We start from the raw sequence: 15,228 nt of genomic DNA, 5'->3' as shown, positions 1-15,228 counted from the left end.
CTAAGCAAGGAATCTCTTTCATCTTTGTTTATCTAGGTCGCTAAGGCAAATTGTGCTGTCCTAACATGGAAAAGCACTTTGATTCGAGTTATGTTCTCCTTGGTATTATCCCATCGCCGAAACGGCCATGTGACACCATAATCGTGGAAACTTCCGTGTGATCACCGCTGCTATTCTACATCAGCCAGAAATCGCGTAAGGTAACGGATAAATGCTATGAAACAGCTCTCGAGCCATAACAGAGGGCCAACTACCAATACAACTTGTTTGGCATGATGGAATCATACATTTGAATCTGAAGTTATGCATCTACTCTGTGCTTTTCTTCTTGACCATGCCGTTTACGCCATTATGGAGAATCAACTCGTTGGATCATGTAAAAGAATACAACTTTATCATCCTCTTTTTCACTATATATACACCTAAGTTGCTGCGCTTGTTTGAAATGATAAGGATTAGAGCTTTCTCTCGTTTACTATCTCCTCTTCCACAAAAGTAAAGGCGTAGAATAGAGATCTTGATCTATTTATATCATAGAAATCTTCATGCATGTTCATGATCTCTATCTTATATTTTCTCGCCTTTTTGCTTATTATTCTCCTTTATCGCTCACCATTTACTGATCAATGTCATCATTTTCATTGTTGCATCACCATTGAGATGGATACTATGACATTCTTTCATTCTCCATCTGGGAAACCCATCTAGAACTCGAACTCATTTGATCTTCAATATTTTCAATTTATTTTCCAGGAAAAGGAGCTCCTGCGACACGAGACAATGGCGAGCCCCAGCACTGGGATCGATAGTGGACGTGGCAGGGAACGCGATAATTCTGGATTGATGAGAGAAAAGCTATCCGTGTTGATTGTGGATGAGGACGTGCTCACGTGTAGGGTGCTTGAGACACTTTTTTGCCAGCTCAAAGTTGCAAAAGACATCCTGACTGAGATTGCCACAGATGGAAAGGAGGCCTTGGATCGTCACCTTTCTGGATTATCTTTTGATATTATTCTCATGGAGATGGATTTGCCCATCAAGGATGGCCCGAAAGTAAAATTTACTTAATTCTTCATTCTATCTCGTATTTGACACATACACAGGCCCAATGTCAATTACACATACAATTTATGATTTCTTCCTTGTATTCGCATATGTAGGTGACGAGGGAGCTGCGAGCAATGGGGGCAAAGAGCATGATCGTGGGACTGACTTCACGGGACTCCAAAGGTGACAAGGAAGCTTTTATGGCGGCGGGTCTGGATGAGTGCCTTGAGAAGCCATTGACTGCTGATAAGCTCAAGTCTCTTGTTGAAACCCTGGAGAAAAAGAAGTAGAGATGTGATTTGGCCAGCTTATTGCTAAGGGAAGAATAATGAGTGATCCTGCAAAATATAGAGTAATAGGGTTCGTGCGGTTTATTTAAATTATAGATGTATGACTGAGCATGGTAACATGAGTTTTGTAATCATTCAAGTCATTCACTGGTTATATCTATTGCTTATTAACCAAAAGGAGTTACATAATTTGTAATTTTTTATGCTCTCTTGCGCGATGGAGATTGTTTGCTTAGCTTCTGATCAACCAAGGGTTTGGTGTATGTTGTCAACATGTGATATTCTTTTCTGTTACTCCTGAAGTTCATATTGGTTTTCTGCTTTTGGTTGATTAGTTAAGTATTTATGTTTGATTTTCTCATAGCAAACTCCAGCTAGAAGAAGGCACATCATCTGATATGGAAGTGGTCTTGGATGATTTCTACATCCTCGTATTGTTTGTTCACCACTTTCCTTGTACATAATCAGAACTCTCTAGCATCATCTCAAAGCAACAGGATCAAGTGTAGACCACTTCTTCGACAGTCTGATGTGTCAAAAACATTGAATTGTTTATCTAGGTTGCAAGAGGAAAGACTATAGCCATATCTATCTTCATCCTGAAAATAATTGTTCTCGATATCCCCTGTTTGGTACCAAATACGAAAGTTCTTAACCTTTACTTGGTTGCATTGCACCCTTTCCTTTCACAAAAATTTGATAAAATAAGTATTCCTTCATGAACAGTAAGCGCATCACTGGTGTTTTAAACATTTAATGTTGCTGGTCCCTCATCCATCAGGGCCTTCTTTCTAACTTTGCATTTTTCCCGAGTACAGTTCATGGATGGTAGGGAAAAAGATACCGTTCTTCTCCCAAGCTGCCACTTCTCTGCAGCGCCATTGAAAGGAAGTTTCAGTTCCAATGTGTTTATGAGCATTCACTGATATTCCAGTGCCTTCTGGAGCTTATAAGACATGGCAAAGTTGAGGATTAAGGGTGCAATTAATTCTTTTCTAGTCTGGTCGTTTAATTATAAGAAAGTTACCTTGTTCTGAAGCTAAGGTTTCGAAGTGACCGACAATACTGAGCAGGAAAGTTGTTCTAAGACTCTGCTTTCCTGGATAATGATGGACACCTTGCCAGCTTTTCCGATTGCTAGGACTGTAAATGTGAGTGATCATTGATGCAACTTCTTTTTTGCGATACAGTTGTGAGAGCATTGGACTTTGATCTGGGAATCACATAATTTTAGATAACTAGTTTCCAATTTCTGCATAATTTAGATGTTGTCACACACTTCCAGGCCGGGTGCGCATTTTCTTATCTTCGCTACCCATAGAGAGAGAGATGATGGTAAAGATCTTTCTTTTATTACAAACTGGAGAGATGATGTTAAATAACTGTCTTTTATTACAAACCGGTCATACATGACGTACATAGTATGCCTTGATCTTCCGTATGCTCAAGTAATTATTGTTCTAAGCAACCTTTTATTCTGTTTAATCTTTCTTTTTACGTTTACCCATACATTCCGTTTAGTTGTTGTCGTACCAAAACTGCGCCTGGAGGTAGTCAACAACCTTCTTGTCCACTTGGAAGGCCTTGGTGAGAACATCAGCAGAAATGGGTGGCTTTGCTCCAAAGACAGCATTAGCAATGGTAATGACTCCTGGGTTCTGGCTGCTAAGACCAGCAAAGGCCAGTGCATAGGTGTTTCCGATATTCAACTGGAAGTGAATGAGGCCGATTGGGAAAACAAACACGTCCCCCTTGTACAGAACTTTGGTGAAGAGAGTGTTGTTTAATTGGTTGGAAGTGACGAAGCCAACAAGTAGCGTACCCTCCACCACGACCAGAACCTCGGTGCCTCGTGGGTGAGTGTGGGGAGGGTTTAGGCCACCGGGAGCGAAGTCGATGCGAGCCATGGATATTCCAAGAGTGTTGAGTCCCGGAAATTGGTCGACGAAAGCCGGTGTGACCTTTGATCCAAGTGGATTCGATGTGTTTCCAGGATTCCTGAACCCCATGAAGAGAAAATCATCAGCCGTTGCTTGTTTTGGGTCCTTGCAGAACTTTCCATTCACAAATACTGCATAAGAAAAAAAATTCCTGTTATTGCTTTGGCGTCATAAGACGGGATTGAAAGACAGGAATAGTGCAAGAATTGTGCGCCAACCTCCAGAGTTGAGGTCATTGGTGGCCACGCATATGTCCTGAAGAGGACTAGGGTCATAAGCAAAAGCAGTGGCAGTTGCCAAGGCCAATATGAGAAAGCTAATTGGAAGACACTTCATTGTTGGACACGGAATTGCGCTCTGATGTCGAGTTGAGAAGTATGATTGCTCGAGGGAGGAGTGAGTTGTCTTTCATGGTAACATGGTGTCTATTTATAGATGACAGTGCTTGGACTCAGTATAGTTTATCGAACAAAGTGCTCTGCAGCTTACCAAGTCTTTAAAGGTTATATATTTTTCTTCTCCTTCTTAAGTCCAAGAACAACGTTCCCCAACAACTGCTTTGACGAGGCAGCCGGTCTGATTTCCTCTTCTCCAGCTTAAAGAATTCATATTTTATCTGATATGGAAGTGCTAAACTCCAATTATTGCAAAGATTTGATTGTTTCTTCTTCACCATTTCAATTCTTTGGCAACAACTCATCGGAGCGTCATCAATCACGAACCAACTCCTTCTAACACTTTCCTATCTGAAGAAAGATTGAATCGACAGGCCATGGCTAATTTGGAAAAATTTCAGGTTGCTGATTTACCCTGTTGATGTATAATTTGGAGACTCCATTAGATTTGCACGTAGCAGGCACCAAAGTTCATAACCATAAACTAGGTAGCAATGCACTCTCTTGTTGGGCAAACCTAGATATACAACCTTCCTTTAGGGGGGCTTACCTGTCAAATGATGCTTGTGATAACTTTCTCTTCTTTCGAGAACAGTTCATGGGGAGCTTGGAAATAAGATACTGTTGTCGCAAGCTGCCACTGCTTTAAAACCTAATGAACAGAAGGTTATGGTTTCATGCACAGTACCTTAATCATCTGAGCTTACGAGACAAATTACTTGAGGATAGACAGTATAATGCATTTACTTTCTTGGACTGGTAAATCTTGCAAATTGCTCAGTTCTCTTGGAAACTGATGCATCAGGAAGGTCATGAGTTTACTGTTTGGAAACAACATACAACTAAGTTAACCTTCCCCAGACTACCAAATTTCAATTTACTGTTTTTAACTTTGAAGTTCTTGCTAAAGCAAAGATCAGGACTCGTGAGGATGAACAACGGAACCTTTATGCTAGTCATGATGAGTCAGACGAAGAGATAGCAAATAAACAGAAGGCACAACTCCGGTCAGCTCTGCTCTGGCCTGGAGTCAGCAATACTTCTTAATATACATGGGAGAGTTGTTGAAGATGTCTGTCTAGATGATGGTGACTTCATAAATTGTACCTCTGCTGTGAGCTTCACATCCGAACCGTTGTTGATACTGGAATTCTATGGCTTCAGGGCTCTCTATTCTCCACTGAACACCTGCTCCATATAAAAAATGGGAGGGGACTCCGATTTGGTTACAGCGAGTCTTTGTCTCCCACTTATTTTGAACTTTTCCATATTGAACTTTCCTGAAAACAAGTTATGTCCAGCTGAATACATTGATAAGTCTAGGTCATCTACTTGATGAGGCATGGCAACAAGTGCTCCATTCATGGATGACGATTTGTTGACCCAGAACAGTGCCTCTGCATGATATGCAGCATAAAATTGGCAAATCTGCAACTACTATGCATATTTAGTTTTAAACACAATGTACGAGTCATTCCACAACAACTACAAGCACATGTCCGTTGATTTCCTGTTCCTCAGATTAAGAAATGAACACCAACCTTCATGAAGTGGTGCAATGACCGGGGACTAAATCCATTTAGGCCAAGTCTTGAATGGAATTTCAAGTACTATGATCTGACCATGTTTGTTTTCTGTAATAGCTATCTGTTAAAGCTGATGAAAAAATCAGCTATCACAAATTTTCTGTTTGCACAGAGAGAGATGGAATAGAAGACTAAAAACCTTAACTTTGAAAAACTGTCCAATACAAGCTTAATAAGAACCTGTTTTGAACTGCACACAAACGTGCAAAAACTGACTTGTTCCACTTCCTAGAAAATAGCTAACAAACTAACTACCTAACAAATCAAACTTGACTGCAAAACAGAAAAAAAAGAACTAAAACGACAAGAAAAACAGCAGCAGCACCGGGACACAGCTCCAACAAACTCCTCCTTGGATCGCTTGCTGCTGCAAACTCCAATTTTCTCCCTTAACAGCTCAAATCTTTCAACCTGAAGTGGCTTTGTAAACATGTCTGCAAGCTGATCTTCTGATTTGCAATAAACCAACTTAACTTCACCACTTTGTTGCACTTCACGTAGAAAGAAGAATTTGATCTTAAAATGCTTGGTTTTTCCATGGAAAACTGGATTCTGTGATATTGCTAAAGCAGCCTGATTGTCCACATAAACTTCAATGCAATCACCGAACTCAACCACGGATCCTTCATTATCTTCTTCAGCCACAAAACTTGATTTGCAGCTGCGAGAGCTGCTATAAACTCAGCCTCTGCAGTGGGACCGAGCTACAATCTCCTGCTTTTTGGAACACCAAGAGAAACAAGCGGAACCAAGAGTGAAACAGTACCCGGATGTACTCTTCATGTCATCTACCGAGCCAGCCCGGTCACTATCAGAAAAACCCCGCAACTTAAACTTCCGGCCTTTCCTAAACTTCACACCAAAGAACAATGTTCCTTTGATGTATCTCAAGACCCTTTTTGCAGCGACCAAATGTAACCGACTAGGACTACTCATGAACCTAGATAAAACACTCACAAGAAATAGAATGTCCGGTCTAGTTGCTGTAAGATACATGAGACATCCAATCAAGCTTCTATACATTGAAGCATCTATCGCTTCTGTTCCATCATTCTTTTGCAGCTTCTCCTTAGTAGCCATAGGAGTGCCGACACTTCTACAATCTTCCATTTGAAACTTCTTCAAAATTTCCTTCATGTATTTCTTTTGGCGGATGAAAATCTCATGTGAAGTTTGTTTGATTTCCAGACCTAGAAAATAAGCCATCTTTCCCAAGTCCGACATCTCAAAAGCCGCAAACAGACCTTGCTTCACCCTCTCTATCGGTTCCATATCATTCCCTGTCACCAACAAATCATCTACATAGAGTGACAGAATTACAACACCGTGATTCACCTTCTTGACATAAAGAGTGAACTCACTCAAGCTTCTTACAAAGCCAAAATCCCGCAGATATCTGTCTATCTTTCCATACCAAGCTCTTGGAGCCTCGCTTGATCCATACGAGCTTTCCTCAATTTGTATACCTTCTCTTCTTGCCCTTTGGCACCGAAGCCTTCAGGGTTGTTCAACAAAAATCTCCTCTTCAAGCTCTCCATTCAGAAATGCAGACTTGACATCTAGCTGAAATATAGGCCACCCCTTCTCTGCTGCAATGACTAAAAGTAGCTTGATTGTATCAAGTCTTGCAACAGGTGCAAAAGTTTCAGAATAATCTACTCCCCATATCTGAGCATAGCCTTTCACAACTAGTCTAGCTTTGTGTTTATTGACGGAACCATCGGGATTAAGTTTTGTTCCCAACACCCACTTAACCCCAATCACATTCTTGTCATATGGTCTCACAACGAGCTCCCATGTGTGGTTTTTCCGAATCATTGTCAACTCCTCCCGCATTGCTGCAATCCACTTCTGATCCTCCTTAGCTTCCACAAAGTTAGCTGGTTCAAGCACTGCCACATTGCTTCTTTCATAAACTTCAGCAAGTGACCTTGTGCCTCTTATCGGCATATCATCCATAGTATCTTCCAATCCATTCACAACTTCATCAACCCGTACGGCTTGTTGCGGGTTGTTGTTCTCGCAGATTTCTTCCGTCCCCGCATTCTTTTCTTCCATCCAATTCCACTCATCTTCCTCTAGAAAAACAACATCTCTACTCACAATCACCTTCCCTGTCATAGGCTGAAAAATTCTGTAAGCCTTTGATTGGAGACCGTATCCAATGAAGACTCCGGACTCGGCTCTTTGATCCGACTTGTCCCTCTTGACCCGAGGAACATGCGTATAACACAAACACCCAAAAACTTTTAAATTCTTTACATAAGGTTTAACACCATACCAGGCTTCAAAAGGTGTTGACCTCTCTAAGGCCTTTGTAGGCAATCTATTCAACAAGAACACTGCAGTGTTAGCCGCCTCAGCCCAGAACTTCTTAGGTAACATCTTCTCCTGCATCATACATCTGGCCATTTCCATAATGCTTCTGTTTTTCCTCTCACCGACCCCATTTTGTTGAGGTGAATAGGGGGCGAACCGCTGCATAATGCACGCTTCCTCACGCTTTAACTTAAACTTGTGAGCAAGATACTCAGAACCATTATCAGACCCGAGCATTTGGATTTTCTTCCCACTCTGATTCTCAACTAAGGCTTTGAACTTCACAAACACATCAACAACTTCAGACTTGGCTTGCGTAAAGTAAATCCAACTCATCCTAGTCATGTCATCTATGAAAGTAATGAAATACCTGCTCCCATTGAGAGATGACTCGGACATAGGTCCACATAAGTCTGTGTGGACTAATTGCAGCTTCTCACATGCTCTCCAACCTCCTCCTTTGAAAGGAAATCTGACTTGCTTGCCAAGAAGACAAGTTACGCACCGTGGAAATTCCTCCTCCAAACTTGGCAAGTCATCCGCCAAGCTATTCCTCTGCATAAACAACATGTTCTTCCAGTGAACATGTCCGAGCCTTTTATGCCATAGCTCTGCATTTTCTTCTTTGCACTTCAAAGCCATTTGTTGCATTTCCTGTGGCTTGAACAGGAAGCACTTGTCTTTCATTGGCATTCTCAGCACTTCCTTGCTATCTGCATTATCAATGAGGCACTCCTTTCCTTCAAACTTCACTTTATAGCCCCTCTCAACTAATTGGCCAACACTCAATAGATTCTGGTCTATTTTTGGCACAAAGAGAACATCACTAATCGGCTTCACCTCCCGATTTCCTTCAATAGCCACTGTACCCTTCCCTTGCACTTCGATATACTGTCCATTGCCAATTCTGACTTTGGACCCGACTGACTTGTCTAGACTCCTAAACAGCTTCAAATTGCTAGTCATATGATTGGTACAGCCACTATCCACCAGCCATGCATCATTCTCAACAGGAGAACCGAAATAGGAAGCCACAAACAAGCGTTCTTCCTCGGTCTCATTCATTGCTATCTGTGCTTCTCCCGCTTGCTGGTGATTGTTCTCTTTGCAGATTGCTTCCATGTGACCCATCTTGTGACATCTTCTACACTTAGCATCGGGCCTCCTCCAGCATCTAAAGGATCGATGAGTAGTTCCACCACAGTGTTGACAAGGCTTCTTGTTCTTCTTCCATTTGCCGGACCCACTAGAACTTCCTTCTTTCGCTGCAAACTTGGAGTCACCTGCATTTCCTTTGGACTGATTCCATTTCTTCCCTTTGCCTCCATCATTGAACTTCACTTTAGCTTGCAGTGCACCCTCTACAGGCTCTTCTCTTCTCATCGGTCTTCTTTGTTCTTGTGCCTGCAGGGCACTTAACAATTCTGCAAGCTTTATGTCGCCTAAATCTCTTGTATTTTCCAGAGAAGCTATGGTGGCTTCAAACTTCTCTGGAAGAGACACCAGGATCTTTTGAACCAGCCTTTCATCCTTCAAGTCAGTCCCTAAAACTCTGATCTTTTCAGCTATCTCAATCAGCCTATCGTAGTATTCCTTCACCGACTCTGAATCCTTCATCCGTTGTCTCTCAAACTCCCTTAAGAGATTCAACACCTTCATGCTTCTTATCTTCTCATCTCCCTCGTATTCATCCTTCAAGTAATCCCACATTGTCTTTGCGGAATCACATCTCATGATCCTTGTGAAGATATGGGGTGAGACAGAAGCATACGAGCAAGACTTTGCCTTGGCCTTCCTTGTGGTTCTCTCTTTATGGAACTTTATCTGATTCAAGGTCGGATTGTTTGGAAGCGGAGCAATCTCATAATCATTCTCCACAGCCTCCCATAGATCATGACCCTCCAAGAATGCTGTCATCTTGATAGCCCAAGCTTGATAATTTTCCCCAGTAAAGACCGGAGTAGCCATTGCAGAGAATCCACTTGATCCCGCCTCCATCGGCTTTGTCTTTGCGGGCTTGCTTACCCTCACTTCACAGTCCCTTAAGATCCCACAATAGCTCTGATACCACTGTTAAAGCTGATGAAAAAATCAGCTATCACAAATTTTCTGTTTGCACAGAGAGAGATGGAATAGAAGACTAAAAACCTTAACTTTGAAAAACTGTCGATTACAAGCTTAATAAGAACCTGTTTTGAACCGCACACAAACGTGCAAAAACTGACTTGTTCCACTTCCTAGAAAATAGCTAACAAACTAACTACCTAACAAATCAAACTTGACTGCAAAACAGAAAAAAAAGAACTAAAACGACAAGAAAAACAGCAGCAGCACTGGGACACAGCTCCAACACTATCTGACACCTTTTCATAATTAATAAATTCCCTCACTAGGTTTCACTTGAGGAAGGTTCGCACATGCCTGGTCCAATGGCGTTTGGGTTCGATTATTTGATTTTGCACTTCACCTAACTCCATGAAATGTAAGTCACAACAACTAGACCTCGGGGGTTTGCAAATTTATGTTAATTTTTTCTACATACAAAACCTCAGGGAGTCCTTTTAGTGAAGTAACCTGGACCAGTTGAAGCTATTTGAAAGGAAATACGCAGGAACTTCATCGCTTTGCGTGGTGTGTCTTTGAATTTTCCCCGCTCTGAGCTTCCATGCAACTGGAGCAAGAAGAAATAATACCAATGGAGGGAATAGTCAAGGCTTATGACATTGAGTTATCGTGAGAACCGAACCTAATCGAGTCACTCTGACAATCTTGAGTACTCCTTTGGGGTCGACATCAGGTCGTTAGGATTAGTTCTGTTTTATCTGCCGGCTCTCCTTGGTATGTCATCAACAAATTGATAGCTTATGGAAGTAGATCTATGCAATATCTCATTCGGCATTTTGACTTTATCCTACAGAGATGCATACACACTTATAAACTGTATTAATGTGTGACGACATTCTTGGGAAATAATTTCCAGCTGAGTCAATACTGTAGATGGAAAGCTGTGACGACCTAAAAATTAGATCCTTTGTTAAGTGCCAGAATTCAATAAAAGGATTATTATTGGATTTCGGTTGGTATAAAGTTTCGGACTGTAAGGACGTAAGTGACGATTAATTGGACGATTCTCGATTTGTCGTTCAATTTAGATTAGGTATCGAAAATCTTAGTCACCACGTTTTTGGATTTATTTCCTTGCGCCCGAGCCTATTCTAGACCTATCCTAGCCTGTGAAAAGACCAAAATGCCCTCATTTCAATGCGCCAAAAATTTGTTCAATCCTAAAATGCCAATTACCCTTTTTGCCCCTCCAATTATGTGCTAGAAGACAAAATTTTCAAACCCTCCAAGGTGGGCCCCACTAGTCACACCCCACCCACCAATCACCTCCAAGCCAAGTTAAGTCAACTCATCACCCACTCACCCACACTCTCTCTCTCTCTCTCTCTCTCTCTCTCTCTCTCTCTCTCCCCCCGCGTGCCTACTCCCCCTCCTCTTCCTGTTCACGCGTGCGACCCCCCCACCCATTGTGCACAACTCCTCCTTCCTTCGACCTCCTTTGCGCGATGCCGGCCCCGAACGACGCTACCACCACCTTGTCGCCTTGCTGCCCGCCTGATGTCGCTACCTCGTCGTCGCCGCCCGAGTCGAGTCCGCTCGAGCTAGTTTAATTTATGAGTTAGCCCATAACTCTCGGTTAGGACGCTAATTGCGTTCGGAATTAGATTAATTATCTAATTAAGATATTTAGGTAGTTTAATTAGGGTCCGATTAGATAGAAACGTGGCTTAAGCTAAATGACATAATTAGTTAAGTTAGTCAATAGCTAGGTTGTCTATAGCTAATTGATGATTAGAATTGATCGATGGTATTAATTGATCGCAAGCGAGCGATAGGTTAGAGACGAGCGTGCGATTGATTAAATGATTCTTGAATTGTTGGATTTGAATGCCGAAATGGACTGTTGATTGCCATGGGGATCCGATTGGAGGTTAATCGCCCCAAATTGCTTGATTTGTCAATCGATAGAATTGTGCATTCATACGATCACATATGAGATCAAATTGCATGATTTAGCACAAAACGGCCATGGGCCAGGGTATTTGAGCATACGTGTGTGAGCATTCGATTAAATTCAAAGAAATGATCCGGCTAGATGTCGAAGCTTGAGTGGTCACATAATTGAATAATTTCGATAATCATTGTCTTTTGGTTGCTGAATGCGCGTTAGTTATTGTCTTCTGTCTGTTCGTTTGCTGGTCGTAGCTTGTGAAGGGCTGAAGCCTTTTAAGGATTCCTGTTAGTTCCGTGCCGTGTCGACAATCATTATCTTTTGATTGGTCGAGCGGAGTCACATGGACTATCAGAAGCCATCGCCGGAAGTAAGGGACAATGCCTGGTCATGCCAGGAGAGCACCAACCGAATAGTATGCTGGATCTACGGGGTCGTTTATGATAATAAATGGACAACATGTGGTGTCCTGTGCATGCAAGTGATGTGATGCTTTGCCAATAGATTGGATTGGTTGGTTTGACTGTTAAGTTGTTTGCATTACATTATGTGTGGCCTCTGGAGAGTAAACTTGCACGTGGTTGAAATATCTGCTCTTTGATGACGTGACCGATTGTTAAGACGTCTAAGCGAACCAACGCCCTAATCGGACTTAGGCGTTGACTCATTGAGATTTATTTATTACCTTGTCGTTTAACCATTTCAGGTCTCGATCGATGGAACGCTAGGTCCGATTAGGCGTCCCTACCGACCAACGGTTCTACATTATCTACCATGAGGAAGTGCCCTCGGGGCGGGTCCGGGAGCAACATGTCACCGAGATCCGGGTCGAGGAAGGTTTGCCGCACCTAATGCTACATCTCTTCCAGGCCTGGTTTCTCAATGAACATGGCGTGCTCCATGGTCTACTAAGGAGACATGAGGGACTGCCTAATCCGCTCCCTTGTCCCCTCTTGGGATCCTATGGATTTGGATACACCAGATGGGGAGGTAGTGGGCCCCAAGTCTGACATGAAGTCGAAGCCCACTTCTGGTCGGGTTCTAGGACCTAGTTGTGACAGCCCTCTTTTTGGAGCCCCGTGGAGGCTAGGTCGTGGATGTTAGAGTAGTTTCTTGGGAGTAGATGATGGCTTAACCTTATCCGATCGTGTATCTTTTTGAGGTCCTAGTGAGCCGCCCCGAAGAATGGGGTTGCATTTATCTTTTATAGCTTAGTAGGGTTAAAACTCATCTACCTTGATTCATTGAATGAAATTGTCTTTTGCCGCGATGGACTGTCGTGATTTTTTACTGTACTATCCTGCTGATCTTGTTGTTTGGGAGAATTGCACGTTCCGCATGCGTCGTAAATTCGTATGCCGATAGTGTACCCGAGACACTATCCTTCGTGACCTATGATGATTGGTAGGGATGTTGCAAGCCCGAGAGTTGGGGCGTGAAAGAAAATGACTACAAAAGATGTTTCTTTTGGCCATACTAATGGAAAAGATAAGTTATGTGCAGAATTTAGTACGTGGGTGATAAAGTGAGAAATGTCGTCCGCTGTAATTTATCAAACTTGAACTCGCGATATACTTTTTCCGCAACTTCTTCTTCCAGGATAAAGATGTAACCTCCAGCTGTTCTTTTTCTTTTTGGCCACCTGAGGGCAGTGTGTGTAAATGATCACCCTGATGATTTCTTCGAACGCTCTACCAATGACAGGATTTTGAAATCAGACTATTTACTAGGTTAGCACATAACTTTGACGGTCCCCTTTTCAGAGTACACATTTCGTGATCTGATAAGCATTACTTAATCTCAGATAACATCCTTCAGAGTTCCAAATTCTTCATAGTTCAATATTATTGCACACTTCCATAGAGAATGTGCGTTTCGTTTCACATTTATAGCCATTTGGTTGAGGCATGAAACCGGTCATCGTCATTGCGCATGAGAGAGAGAGAGAGAGGTAACAATCTTTTATTCGAATTGGTCAGACAAGAGTACATAGTTTAATTATGTGTATAGCAACCCCTTATGGAAACAAGGTTAATCATGTAAGTCATGATTCAATTATTCCGTGTAATTTATGTTGGTCGCAGATTCTTTTAGTTGTTGTCGTACCAAAACTGTGCCTGGAGGTAGTCAACAACCTTCTTGTCCACTTGGAAGGCCTTGGTGAGAACATCAGCAGAAATGGGTGGCTTTGCTCCGAAGACGGCATTAGCAATGGTAATGACTCCCGGGTTCTGGCTGCTCAGACCGGCAAAGGCCAGCGCATAGGTGTTTCCGATGTTCAACTGAAAGTGAATGAGACCAATAGGGAACACAAACACGTCGCCCTTGTACAGGACTTTGGTGAAGAGAGTGTTGTTTAATTGGTCGGATGTGACGAAGCCAACAAGTAGGGTACCCTCCACCACGACCAGAACCTCAGTGCCGCGGGGGTGAGTGTGGGGAGGATTTAGGCCGCCGGGAGCAAAGTCGATGCGAGCCATGGATATTCCAAGAGTGTTGAGTCCCGGAAATTGGTCGACGAAAGCCGGTGTGACTTTTGATCCAAGCGGATTCGATGTGTTTCCAGGATTCCTGAACCCCATAAAGAGGAAATCATCAGCTGTTGCTTGTTTTGGGTCCTTGCAGAACTTTCCATTCACAAATACTGCATAAGAAAAAGAATCGGCATTATAGTTTGGACATCATAAGGCAGAATTGAAAGATATGAACAGTGCAAGAATGGGGGACCAACCTCCAGAGTTGAGGTCATTGGTGGCCACGCATATGTCCTGAAGAGGACTCGGGTCATAAGCGAAAGCAGCGGCAGTTGCCAAAGCCAATATGAGAAAGCTAACTGGAAGAAACTTCATCGTGGTTGTGGACAGGAGTTAGGGCCTTGATCTCAAGTTCTAATCCTTGCACAGACTAGTATTGCTTGAGGGAGGAGTGAGGAGTTGCATGGCAACATGATCTCTCTTTATAGATGAAAATGTTTGACCCGGTTTATAGTTTGTTCAGCAAGTTTCCCTGCAGATTACCAAGTCTTCAGAGGTTTTATCTATTTTCCCCTTCTCCAGTCGAATGATGACTCTATAACAACTACAACGACTTGGCGATCCGTTTGATTTCGTCTCCTCGTGCTTGAAAAGTGCACATCACGTAATATGGAAATGGTGTATGATGAGGTTTCCATCCTTGTACCTTTTCTTCATTTCTTTGACAACTTCTTTGCATACAAAGAAGGTTACCAAGTAACGAGCATTTCTTGTGGGAGGTCTAATGTCCGAAAATGATTTTGAGTAATCTAGATTGCAGAAGAACGCTTTCCATAGGCATCTTCATCTCGACGGACCATGGAGGCAGTTGTATGAGGAACTCCTAAATATGCTTGCTCAGCGATCTGGTCCAAGGAGGATACCCATAAAGGGCACAAAAAATGTCAACTTAGGTCAAGTCTTAATTCTATCCCAAACTTCTTTTAATCTGAAAAAAAAAAAAAAAACAACTTTAGGACTAGTTTTATTTCTGCGTTGGAACTTTTTTTTTTGTCTAAACAAATCCCTCAATTACAGGTCCAGTCCCAATTCTACCCCGAACTTTCTCTTATAAAAAAAAAAACACCAATTTTAACTCTAGTCCAAGATCTACCCCAAAAAC

The 15,228-nt window shown here is 42.4% G+C and overlaps 4 protein-coding genes and 1 pseudogene across 4 annotated transcripts in view; 3 read left to right on the top strand and 2 right to left on the bottom strand.

Annotated features, from left to right (window-relative positions):
• The window catches only part of LOC115726011 (GDSL esterase/lipase At5g33370-like), a 31,166-nt gene that overhangs the window by 4,789 nt on the left and 11,149 nt on the right, over positions 1-15,228 (top strand). The gene's annotated exons all lie outside the window — the stretch shown is intronic.
• The window catches only part of LOC115733816, a 30,581-nt pseudogene that overhangs the window by 4,796 nt on the left and 10,557 nt on the right, over positions 1-15,228 (top strand).
• LOC115729883 (two-component response regulator 24-like) lies at positions 463-1,402 on the top strand. Its single transcript, XM_030660508.2, has 3 exons — positions 463-495; positions 754-1,053; positions 1,161-1,402. Exons 2-3 carry the CDS (start codon positions 781-783, stop codon positions 1,335-1,337), a joined length of 450 nt encoding a protein of 149 aa, XP_030516368.2. The 5' UTR covers positions 463-495; positions 754-780; the 3' UTR covers positions 1,338-1,402.
• Positions 2,849-3,613, bottom strand: LOC125316415 (germin-like protein subfamily 1 member 13). Its single transcript, XM_048284728.1, has 2 exons — positions 3,496-3,613; positions 2,849-3,408 (listed from the first exon to the last, which is right to left on the bottom strand). The coding sequence occupies exons 1-2, from the start codon at positions 3,611-3,613 to the stop codon at positions 2,855-2,857; spliced, it is 672 nt and encodes a 223-aa protein (XP_048140685.1). The 3' UTR covers positions 2,849-2,854.
• Positions 13,551-14,542, bottom strand: LOC125316402 (germin-like protein subfamily 1 member 7). Its single transcript, XM_048284672.1, has 2 exons — positions 14,324-14,542; positions 13,551-14,236 (listed from the first exon to the last, which is right to left on the bottom strand). Exons 1-2 carry the CDS (start codon positions 14,439-14,441, stop codon positions 13,683-13,685), a joined length of 672 nt encoding a protein of 223 aa, XP_048140629.1. The 5' UTR covers positions 14,442-14,542; the 3' UTR covers positions 13,551-13,682.

Source organism: Rhodamnia argentea, chromosome 1, assembly GCF_020921035.1.
Source record: "Rhodamnia argentea isolate NSW1041297 chromosome 1, ASM2092103v1, whole genome shotgun sequence".
NCBI lineage: Eukaryota > Viridiplantae > Streptophyta > Magnoliopsida > Myrtales > Myrtaceae > Rhodamnia > Rhodamnia argentea.
The sequence above is the reverse complement of the archived record's forward strand: the minus strand, read 5'-3'. Positions and strand labels throughout refer to the sequence as shown.

Bases quoted from the DNA above. Each gene is read 5' to 3' on its own strand.
- LOC125316415 (XM_048284728.1), bottom strand. From the start codon at position 3,613: ATGAAGTGTCTTCCAATTAGCTTTCTCATATTGGCCTTGGCAACTGCC. The intron at 3,409-3,495 runs GTTGGCGCACAA...TTTCTTATGCAG, and splicing joins CAATGACCTCAACTCTGGAG to TATTTGTGAATGGAAAGTTC.
- LOC115729883 (XM_030660508.2), top strand. From the start codon at position 781: ATGGCGAGCCCCAGCACTGGGATCGATAGTGGACGTGGCAGGGAACGC. The intron at 1,054-1,160 runs GTAAAATTTACT...TCGCATATGTAG, and splicing joins CCATCAAGGATGGCCCGAAA to GTGACGAGGGAGCTGCGAGC.
- LOC125316402 (XM_048284672.1), bottom strand. From the start codon at position 14,441: ATGAAGTTTCTTCCAGTTAGCTTTCTCATATTGGCTTTGGCAACTGCC. The intron at 14,237-14,323 runs GTTGGTCCCCCA...TTTCTTATGCAG, and splicing joins CAATGACCTCAACTCTGGAG to TATTTGTGAATGGAAAGTTC.